Genomic DNA, 12028 nt, shown 5'->3' on the forward strand with positions numbered 1-12028 from the left:
ATTTGTATAAGCCTCTAATGTCATGTACCTATGCTTGGAGAAGAGAATGCTTTTTTCCTGGAGTTCCCTTTAAGTAACACAAAACCTTCTCTACAACAGCCATATGGCATGCATAAATTGACTAATCACTCTGACATCATATGAAATGTTTGGTCGTGTTCTTTGAATGAAGCAATTGGCCTTGGGAGTGGGGATCACTTTCCAAGACCGAGATTGAAGAGCGGTAAAAATGATCAATCTATTTAAAAAGATATTGAAAAGCGGTAAAAATGATCTTGGGCCCAGTTTTCTAAGGGCAATTAAAGGAAGAGTAGCCAAGTTTAAACAAAGAAGCAAAAAAAAAAGGAGTTATTCCTAGGAGTCAAAGAGGCAAGACAGATGATTGGGTTTTGGTGATTACGAAGTTTGGGAGTTTTGGAAAGGAGTGTGAACGTTGCCGGGTCTGATCAAGGGGTGAAGAAAAGTGGAAGACTAGAGAAGGAAAGGAAAAAGCACGAAAAGCATTCAGCTACGACCATCAGTTTTGGGTCTTCTGTGGTAAAGATTCCCTCTGTTCCACTGCAAGTGACCGGTTTGTCTGCCACTCCAAACTGGTCTCCATCAGATCAATCTCCTGCCAAGGAGATTTCAGCATTGATAAGTATATGACTAAGGGCTTCTCCCCGTCTTAGATTATTCATATCATTCTTTAGTTTGTAGGCCCTAGCAACATTTAACTTTTAAGAATAGGTCTTTGTAACCCTGTCCCACACCTCCTTTGCAGTATCCATCCATGAGTAGTGCTTGTTGATATGAGGTTGCATGGATTCACTAACCATCCTACAACTTTGTAGTTTTCTTGCATCCACCTCTCATAGGCAGGGTTATCCTCCTTTGGTTTCTTCTTACTCCTAGTGATGTACCCCCATTTCCCTCTACTACAAAGTACAAACATGGAGCTTTATTGACTGAGACCATGGTAGATAATTGGTTCCATCTAACTTCATTATGGTTACTGCTCCTAACAAGGTCTCCACAGACCCTCCCTAGCCAAACCCAAGTTGTTTTGTCTCACCTCCAATTTGTTCCATTGGCTAAATGGAAACAAACGAAAATAAAAATAGGGGGATACTAATCAAGAACCACTGATCTGAAGTCAAAACTACTCCTGGATGACCCCAAACTAGGGTTTCACAGAACCTGGCTATCCGGGAGAAAGAGAGAAAGTGTATCTGCTCCTACCAAGAACTTCAGAACCCTTTCATAGCCTAAGTGTATCCCCAAGTGCCATCTTCAAACTATCTCTAGACCCCTTAGTTCAATTACTATAGTTAGCTAGGCTTTTTAGGAAAATCTCCAAGAACCTGTCTTGGGCCTCAAACTAAGGCTGTATTGTTCTCCAAAAAGCTCCCCCAACTAGGTTGTACAATTTATCAATCAATCAGCCAACCAGTTCTCCACACACACACTGTGTATGGGCCTAAAGGAAGAAACTGAAGAAGGTGGGAACCTGCTCTGATACTAAGTTGTAAATCACATCTGCAATAAAAAGGGAGGAAGAAGAACATTTATCAAAAAAAAAAGGGGAGGAAGAAGAAGAAAGAAGAGAATGGAAGAAAGAGGAAGAAGGAAGAGAGCTAATCGATTGTTCGTTCCTTTCTTCAGTCCCCTAAGCACTTTGATTATATCTAATTGTAATTTAGATACAATTACAAGGATGTCCTTAGTAGGGTGGCCAGCTCAATAAAGATAATAAGAATGCAAAACAAGGCCCATAATTAAGGCCCACTAATGAAACATAAACACCACTAAAAGAAAAAAAAGAACTAAGGCCCATTCAGCTCAGTATCTCTACAATTTCCCATTGCTCTACATACACATATTATATATGATTAGTTTCTACCTGCCAGAGTTTAGTTTGGTTTTTCTGTGCTCAGGAGAATATCAGGTAAGTATAGTCTTTGTTTTGGCAGGTATTAGCTTTCCTGTAATGAGGCTGTCAACCTGAAAGAAGGTTTATGATTTAATACATTATTGACACTAAAGAGGTTAAGGATTTTGAGCAAACTAGCGTTTTAACTTTTATGACTTAGTTTTGGATCATATTGATGAATCTTATGATAAAGATATGAATTGATATGACAATAATTAGGATGTTTGGGAAGGGAAATCTATTATTTTGTTTGGTTATCACAACTTTATTGATGAAAAAGAGAATCTAATTCTGAAGTTCTATATGGTTTTAAATTTGTTCATTAATGTTACAAGCCTACTTCAATTTTGCAGGGGGAGCGCAATTTTAATAGATTTGGTGGGTGGCTTGGAAAGAACTCTACAGTGGGAAAAAATTTGAGGCTTTTGGAAGATGTGCATGCTCATCTTCTTGCTTCTCGTGAATACAATTCTGATAGGTATGCCAGTATTTTGCATATGAAGTTAGTGAATACAATTCTGTCTAGGTTTATGATCTAAGATTTAAAGTTTTAAAATGCACTCAAGTTGATGTTTTATAAACTTATACTCTGCCTGGGAATTGGTCCTATAGATGTTATCAATGTATTTGCTGCCTGTTGTAACTTGTAAGCAACACTTAGAGTTTAGCTATACCATGTAATTGATACTATTTTGTCTTCATTAAGTGCTGAGAATGGTTTAAGCAAGCTTGTGGACCTTAGGATGTTTCATATCTGGCAATCATGTGTATAATTCTGGATAATGTAATGAGTTTTCAAACTAAAAAGAAACTCACACATTTTTGAGAACGGGGCATGCATTGAGTAGTTGCTGGGGAAGGCATTGGACAAACTTATTTCGTGGATATTGATTCACAAAGAATTCAAAGGAGTCACACATAGTTCTATTTTGGATTTTGATTATATGTTCATAGATCATTAGACAGGCGGTGTTTTCAATGGATAGATTCAAAGCACCTAGTCCAGATGAGTTTACAATGGCTTTTTATCAAGACTGTTGGGATGTGGTTAAAGAAGACCTTGTTGGGGTGTTTCAGGAATTTGCAGATAAAAAAATGGTGAGCCCTGGAGTTAATGCTACTTTCTTAGCCCCATAGTTGTCAAGGCGTCGCCTAGGCGACTAGGCGCCCTTGGCTGGGCGCCTCGCCCAAATGCCTTGACTTTTAGCAACTAAGTGCCCTTCTAGGTGACTAGGCGCCCGCCTAGGAGACTAAGCACCTGCCTAGGCGACAAAAATGACAAGGCGGGCACTTTTTATAATGTCATTTATATTGATGTATCTTATTAATGTATGTGTTAATACATTTTATTATATGCCATATATATCAATTATATATTTGTTTTAATGTTTTACTATTGAAATTTAAAAGATCAAAGGGTTTTGAGGAGAGAAAAAGAAAGAAAGAAAGAAAGAAAGAAGGAAAGAAAGAAAAGAAAGAAAGAAAAGAAAGAGGAAAGAAAGAATAGAATAATAAAGTTCTTTTTATCTATTCTCTCTCTCTAATTAAATAAAACAGAAACTCCATCCTTGTTTTTTTTTTCTATTTTACTTTCTATCTTGAATATTTATCATATAAAGTTAATAACCTTCTTTAGCTGCTAATTAATATGAATTTGCTCCATTAAATACTTATTATAGTAGTATTATTTTTGAAAATAATGAAATTGATACATGTAAAAGATTTTTATCTTTTAGATGTGATGATTTGTCACATTTTTAGAGGAAATCTAATGTTCTTAATAAAGAGAATTGTTATTTTTTCAATTAACAAACCTGCTGAATGGTATATAAAACTAGAAAACTAGCCAAAAGTCAGTTTTTTATATTATAAAACTTTTATCACCTAGGCGGACTAGGAGCCCCAATGTCGCCTAGACGCCTTGAAAACTATGCTTAGCCCTAATCCCAAAGAAGGCAGGTGCAAAGGACCCTAAGGATTTTAGGCCGATTAGTCTGGTGACAAGTATCTATAAAATCCTTGCTAAAGTACTGTCATTGAGAATTCAAGTAGTACTACCCTCCATCATCAATCAAGCACAAGGTTCTTTCGTGTAGGGAAGGCAAATAACGGATCAGATCTTATTAGCAAATGAGTGTGTGGAGGACATGAGAAAGTCGGGGACTCAAGGTTTTGTATGTAAGCTAGATTTAGAGAAGGCTTATGATCTTGTGGATTGGAGTTTTTTACTAGAGGTCCTAGGGTTGTGGTTTTGGAGCTAGATGGTGCAATTGGGTAAAGGGCTGTATTAGCTCCTGCCATTACTCAGTCTTGGTTAATGGGGTAGTCAAAGATTTTTTCCTAGCTTGTAGAGGCCTTAGACAAGGTGACCCTCTCTCCCCGTTTCTTTTCACCCTAGTTACAGATGTCTTTAGTAGATTAATCTCTAAGGCAGATAGGGAAGAGGAAGTGAGAGGTTGGAGGATTGGAAGGAACAATGTCCGGGTAACCCACCTGCAGTTTGCCGATGATTTCATAATATTTTGTGAAGGGGGTGACAGGCGAGAAGTGAGGAATCTCAGAGCATTGTTACAATACGTTGAGAATGTCTCCAATTTGAAGATAGACCTGGAGAGTTGTGTGATAAGTGTTAATTTGAATGAGAGGACTCTTCAGTCTATGGCAGATTGTTTAGGTTGTCCCATTTCTTCTTGGCCCTTGCAGTATCTAGGTCTCCCTCTAGGGGCAAAGGAGAGTAGATTTTGGACCCCAGTTTTGGAAAAGTTTGAGAAAAGATTAGCTTCTTGGAAAAAGAACTACATCTCTATAGGGGGCAGAGTGACTAAGAAGTTGGAGAGGATAATGAGATCCTATTAGAGAGGCTAAGAAGTTGGAGAGGATAATGAGATCTTTTCTGTGGGAGCCTGGGGAGGAAAAGAAAGATCACCTAATCAAATGGGAGATAGTTTGTAGGAGTAAAGAGGAGGGTGGGCTGGGATTAGGAAGGTTTGCTCTAAAGAATAAAGCTCTCTTAGGAAAATGGTTGTAGAGGTGGCCTAGAGAAAGGGAGAGGTTGTGGCATGAAGTGATAGCTAGTATACATTGGCAGACGGGAAAATGGATGGGATGTGAGTGTATCACGTCAAGCTACGTTGGCATCTCCTTGGAAAGCAATTCAGAGTGTCCTCCCTCAGTTTCTCAACTTGGTCAGGTATGATGTCAATTCTGGTGACTCGGTTTTATTTTGGGAAGATACTTGGGTGGGTACTGTTGTCCTTAAGGATAGGTTCCTGACTCTCTATTCTCTTTCCCTTTACAAGGAAAAAGCTATCTCTCATTTTCTTCCATCTCTTACTTCACCCTCATCCTTAAGCTGGGACTTTGGCTTTAGGAGAGGTTTGAGAGATGTTGAACTTAGTAGTGCTTCAGAATTGTTGTCTCTTCTTGGCAGTGTCTTTCTGGACCCTCTTAGTTCGGATGTGAGACTATGGTCCCCTAATCCAAAAGGTTTTTTCACTTGTACTTCCTTTTTTAAGTCCCTTTGCTCTTCCATGGGACTGTTGGGTTTTCCAACCAAGGAGATTTGGTTTAGACTTGTTCCTCCTAAAATTGTTATTTTCTGCTAGGAGGTGTTTTATAGAAAGATCAATACTTTGGACTGCTTGCAGAAGAAAAGGCCTTTCATGTGCTTGTCCCCTAACTGGTGTGTACTTTGTAGGGTTAGTGGTGAGGATTGCTCCCACGTACTTGTATATTGTTCATTTTCTAGTGCTATTTGGAGTTGGATTTTTTCTTTGTTTGGGTGCAAGTGGAATCTGTCCACAGAATTAAGTTAGCTGTTCGGTCCTTTTTTTGTGTGGCCTACAAAAAAAAAAGGAAAAATGATGTGCAGATGTATTAGAGCAGCCGCCTTGTGGACAATCTGGGAAGAAAGGAATGCAAGGGTATTCAAAGAAAAGGAAAGAAGCATTCAGACTGTTGAGGATTGTATCTTGACTAGGGCCATTCATTGGTTAAGAACTATGGACTTCTTTCATACGCTTTCCTTTGATGATATTTGGAGAAACTGGAAAGCGGTAGCCAATAATCATACGAGGAAGGACAAGGAATGTGCAGCGTGGAAGCCTCCACCTGAAGGTTGGGTAAAGCTGAACTTCGATGGTAGCAGCCAAAGAAATCCAGGCCCTTCGGGGATAGGAGGGGTGCTGAGAGATAAGGAGAGCAACATTTTAGCTTTTTTTTCAGGCCCTGTGGGAATAGGAGACTCAAATAGAGCAGAGATTTTAGCAGCTGTACAAGGTATTCAGATTGCAGAACAATTAAGAGTTCAACACTTGGTAGTTGAAGGAGACTCCAAAATTGTTGTGGGATGGCTGATAGAGCCAGCTTCAGCTATGTAACTGGCTCAGAAGAAATATGACAGTTACCTCTCTTTGGGTGGAAAGATCAGCAAATACCTTAGCTGATGGGCTAGCTAAGCAAGGGGCTTCAAGGGATCATTTATTTTGGGCTGCTATGTAATTTTATTTCTGTTTATTCCTGTTTTAATTTGATGTAATACTTTGTTAGAAGAGGTAACAGCTCGTGCCTCTTCATAGGTTTCCTGTATTGACTTAATTTCTGGATTAACAAATTATCTTCATTCATAAAAAAAATGAAAATATACTTTAACATTCTCAAATAAAAAAGTTGTAAAAACAAGCAAAATATTATGCACTCTGACATTTTAATAAATCTTATAACCATTTGGCACACAACTATAGGAGTTTAGTCACATAGAATGTAACCATACATTGCTACTACTCGTAGATGCATCAGTCCTCATGGCTGCACTGCACCACAGAAAAGGGTTTGCTTGAACCAACAACTTCACATCACTTCTGGACACTTCACCTCCCTCGCGCCAAGCCCTCTTTGAACCTTCAAATAGAGGATCTTCCCATGAATTTAAGCACCACAACAAGGTCACTCAGTGTGATCATCAATACTTATTGGTATGATGCAAAGGATAAAGATTAAAATATGGTGTTTTGAAGTTTATGTGGTGGGAGAAAGGAAGACAGAATTCTGGTGTGATCCGATGTGAGGGAAATGTTAGACTTCTTCCTTGTCCAGTCAGCTACTATAAATAGGTATTTATATTAAGTGCAAAAAGTCTAATCTGCTCCCTATGTAAGTTGGGACAGATCTATATTAGATAAACATAATAAACAACTACTGTTCTGACAAGATATAATAAACATATGGGACGGAACATGACTACATAGCAAAACATATAGCAGTAACTTAATTGACATAATCCCCTCACTTTAACATCCTCACATTCTCAACAACTACAATCTTCCTTTTTACCATCATCATTTTGAAGATTATAGTTGCCTGGTTAGTTCTGCAAATGTGAAGATTTTTCCCTCATTTTGAATGCTGACAATCAGTGTTGTATCTAGTTAAAAAAAATAAAAAATAAAAAATAAAAAAAAGTGTTGCATTGGACTTGGATGCGGGTGTTAGAATCTGACGTGTCCATGAGTCTGATTTGGTGAACCCATAGGATATGGGACACATCTCACATAAATAATATTTTATATTTTTATTACATTAAAAATTATGAGATTTTGATATTATTTTTAAAATCCATAGAACTTTAAATGCATGTCAATATAAATAGTTAAATTTCTTTTACCATTTTACAATTGACAAGTTAAACTCACAGCCTTTGCCTACTTGCCATATGGTCACAGTAGTTTTTCATTATTTTCCTAATTTCGATGTTGATGGAAATGATTCAATAAACTATTGAGTGGGCCGACTTGTGTTTAGTTTATTTCCTTTTAAATTAAGATGTTGTTGGGCCTTGGGCCCATTAGTTTTTATTTTTTAAAGAGCTGTAATTACTTAGGTTGAGTTGCCACCCTACTAAGGGCATCTTTGTAATATCTCATACTTAAGTTAATTATAAATAGAATGAGGGGCTGGCGGCTAGGGTTAAGTGAATCTATCCTAGTCGACCTTCTTCTCTTTTCTTCCCTTTCCTCTGTCTCTTGCTGAAATCCCCAACTTTCTACTCTTCCTTCACAAGAAACTTGGCCGAAATCAGCACATAAGGTTTTCTACTTGGTATCAGAGCAGGTTGAAGGCTCTTGAAGAGATTCGTTCCTGCAGCCCTAGATCGGCCGACTGCATGGAGATTTAAGAGGCTGATCGAAGCTTTCAGGTAAGCCCAGTTTTTGGATTTTCTTGGTGGATCTGTATGCCCTGTAGCTGGTCTAGGGTTTCTCATCAGAATCAGGAAAAACTGGAGAAAGGGGAAGAGTCCTGATTTTGTTGGACTCTTCAATTTTGACCTAGGTAGTGGCGCCCTATTTTTTTTAGGGTTCCTCTGGGTTTTTTTGTAAGGGGCGATTCAAGTTCCATGTGGTTTGGAGGCCTCTAGAGAGGGCGGTTGCTTCTTCTCTCTCTTCTCCCCATCCCACCGAAAAGGAATCTTTCGTGGGAAGAAAGTCCAGGACACCAAAGGAGTGTCGTTGGTTCCAGAAGGTATTCTGTTTATTCTTGTTGCTTTTTTTTAGTTGCTTTTTGTACCTCTTTGAGACACATGGAGGGACACAGAGTTGAATATAAGCCCGGGAATGAAATGGGACCAGTGGGAGGAGGTGCTGGAGACCCCTTCGGAGCCGGAACCATTACTACAGTTAGGTTGGATGGTACAAATTACTTGGAATGGTCCCAATCTGCAAAGATGGCCATTAGGGCTCGTGGAAAATTGGGGTATATTACTGGTGAAGAGGTAAAACCCGAAACTGGCAACTCCCGGTGGGTGCAAGAAAATTATATGGTAATGACATGGTTGTGCAATTCTATGTTGCCACATATAAGTAAAAACTTTTTATGGGCAAACACTGCTAAGGAGATATGGGATGAGGTGGCAAAGACCTATTCACAAAGGGAGAATGTTGCTAGGGCTTATCAACTAAGAAATCAGATTATTGCTACTAGGCAGGGAGATAGATCTGTTGCAGCTTATTTTTTAGTCCTTAAGATCCTATGGCAGGAGATTGATCATCTAGAGACCTTTGCTTGGGAAACCACCAAGGATGCAACTACCTATCAAAGACACTTAGAGAAGTATAGGGTGTTCGAATTCCTTGCTGGCCTTAACCCTGAGTATGACATTGCACGACAACATCTTCTTTCTAGGGACAATGTCACTCTCTCCCAAGCATATGCATTCGTGTCAGGAGAGGAGTGCAGGAGGGATGTAATGATGAAGAATCTCATGACTGATCAGTCTGCTATGGTAAGTGCTGTGAAACCTAAACAGAATGGCAATGAGAACAAGAAGGAAGACAAAAGGGACTTAGTCTGTGACTACTGTAAGAAACCGAAGCATACAAGAGATACTTGTTGGAAGCTTCACCCACATCTTGTGCCGACCAGATTGAAGAATAAGAAAGGAAATGCACATATGGCAGTTACTGGTGACACTCCGGCCCCCCCTACTACAACTGCGTTGGAGTCTGTTGCAGCTGCTGCAGTAAGGGCCGAGCTTGAGAGGTTTGGGTTACTTCTGAATCAGAGGGATACAGCTAGTTCCAATTCAGCCGCAACCGGACAACAAGGTACAGGTAGCACAGGTGGAACTCACTCTACCTCCCTTGCCCACACAGGTAGTCCACATGTCACTGCAAACTATGTTTCTGCTTCAGGTAAGGAGAGATCTCCTTGGATTATAGACTCTGGAGCCTCAGAGCACATGACCTATTGCTCCACCATTTTCTCCTCTTACCAGCTCAGTTCTGGCAGAGATAGGGTCTCCACAGCTGATGGATCCCATGTTCCTATTGCTGGGAAGGGATCTGTCAAGATTAATGATTCCATTTGTTTACCCTCTGTCCTCAATGTTCCTAGATTGAGCACCAACTTGTTATCTGTTAGTAGTTTGACTAAGAATCTGAACTGCTCAGTAATTTTTTCTCCTGGACATTGTTTTTTGCAGGATCTGGATTCAAAGAGGACGATTGGGAGTGGTCGTGAAGTGAATGGAATCTACCTCCTAGATACTCTTCCAATTCACCAAAGTCATCATGTTTGCAAGGATAGTGAGTCAAAACTTGTGGATCATATTATACTTTGGCATAATCGTCTGGGCCATTTGTCTTTTTCTTCTTTAAGTTCTTTGTTTCCAAAACTGTTCGAGTCTGTGAGTCTGTCAAGGTTGAAGTGTGAAAGTTGTGAACTTGGAAAGCATTGTAGACACTCTTTTAAACCGAGTAATAAAAGATGTTCTTCTCTTTTTGATGTTATTCATTCGGATGTGTGGGGCCCTTATCATGTTCCCTCTATGGGCGGCTATCGTTATTTTCTCCTGTTTGTGGATGATTTCTCTCGATATTCCTGGATTTACTTGATGAAATCACGTGATGAGGTACCATCCTTGGTGAGACAATTCCATCAGATGGTATTAACACAGTTTGAAACTAGAATCAAGATGTTCAGATCTAACAATGCTAGGGAATATTTTGAGAGACATCTTGCCTCATATCTGTTGGAGTATGGTGTTGTCCATCAGAGTAGCTGCTTCTACAGTCCACATCAGAATGGTGTTGCAGAGAGAAAGAACAGACACATTGTTGAGACGACAAGAAGCATGATGATCACAGCGACAGTTCCGGTTCGTTTTTGGGGTGATGCTGTTCTCACGGCAGTATATCTGATTAATAGGATGCCTTCTCGTATACTTGGATTCAGCACTCCATTCAGCCTTCTTTTTCCTCAGGGGGAGATGTTTCATATTCCTCTAAGGGTGTTTGGGTGTGTCTGCTTTGTGCATATTCTTGGTCCTTACCGTTCGAAGCTTGATCCCAAGGCAAAGAAATGTGTCTTCCTTGGATATGCAGAGAATCAGAAAGGGTACCGCTGCTATGATCCAGTCTTTGGGAACCGGTTTGTTACTATGGACATCACCTTTTTCGAATCTACATACTTCTTCTCAAGGAATCCTTCTCAGGGGGAGTGTTTTGGGGAAGTAGGTCAGCAGTCTATCCCTCTCCCAGTTCCAGTTCCTGTGCCTACTACTGTGCTTGACAACCATCCGATGTCACCTACCTTGCCCCCCCCCTTTGCGTTCCGTCTCACAGTATTACTCACGGCAGAGACTTCATAAGGAGGTTGATTCCACTACAACAGAACTCACCCCACTTCCTGTCGATCCCTTGGAGACTCCAGATTCGGCTGATACAGATCCAGGTATTCCTCTTGATCCCTCTACTATTTCAGTTCCCATTGGTCCCACTAACACTGTTACAGATAACCTTGATCTCCCTATTGCTCTTAGAAAAGGGAAGAGGAAGTGCACTGCTCATTGCATATCACAATACTTATCCTACAGTGAACTTTCTCCTTCCTACCGTGCTTTTCTCTCTTCTCTTGATTCTGTGTCTATACCCAAGGGTGTTAGTGAGGCTCTCTCCAAACCTGAGTGGAAGGCAGCTATGCAAGAAGAGATGGAGGCTTTGATTAAGAATCGGACATGGGAGATTGTGGACCTACCAGAAGGCAAGGAGACAATTGGATGCAGATGGGTTTACACAGTAAAGAATAAGGCAGATGGAAGCATAGAGAGGTACAAGGCAAGACTTGTTGCAAAAGGATACACACAGACCTATGGCATTGATTATCTAGAGACCTTTGCACCAGTTGCAAAGATGACCTCTGTTCGGATACTCCTTTCTCTTGCTGCCTCATACTCTTGGCCCTTGTTTCAACTGGATGTGAAGAATGCTTTCCTAAATGGGGATCTGCAAGAAGAGGTGTATATGGATCTTCTAGGTGGTTTTTATGATAATGCTAAAGAGGGAAAGGTATGCAAGCTGAAGAAGTCACTATATGGCTTGAAACAATCCCCTAGAGCATGGTTCGACAGATTCAGAAAGGCCCTGATTGTTTTTGGCTACACTCAAACTCAATCTAATCACACCTTGTTTGTGAAGCGCAGGGGATCCTTGGTGTCAATCCTAATTGTTTATGTGGATGATATTGTTGTTACTGGGAATGATTTGAGTGAGATTGATAGTCTGAAGAGGAACCTGCATAAGGAATTTGAGATTAAGGACCTTGGAGAACTGAGATACTTCTTAG

At 40.0% G+C, this 12028-nt stretch overlaps 1 protein-coding gene across 4 annotated transcripts in view; it reads left to right on the top strand.

The window, feature by feature from the left end:
- RFC1 (replication factor C1) overlaps positions 1-12028 on the top strand; it is a 65223-nt gene that overhangs the window by 28652 nt on the left and 24543 nt on the right. For all 4 annotated transcript variants that reach the window (XR_016077191.1, XR_016077192.1, XM_010249706.3 and 1 more), the window contains exon 18: positions 2266-2390. Coding sequence is in view for 2 of the 4 variants with exons in the window: in XM_010249706.3 (XP_010248008.1) it covers positions 2266-2390 (125 nt within the window). In the remaining 2 variants the exon portion in view is untranslated. The remainder of the gene's footprint in view (positions 1-2265; positions 2391-12028) is intronic.

The sequence above is a fragment of the Nelumbo nucifera genome, chromosome 6 (genome assembly GCF_055504915.1).
Source record: "Nelumbo nucifera cultivar China Antique chromosome 6, China Antique-T2T, whole genome shotgun sequence".
Taxonomy (NCBI): Eukaryota; Viridiplantae; Streptophyta; class Magnoliopsida; order Proteales; family Nelumbonaceae; genus Nelumbo; species Nelumbo nucifera.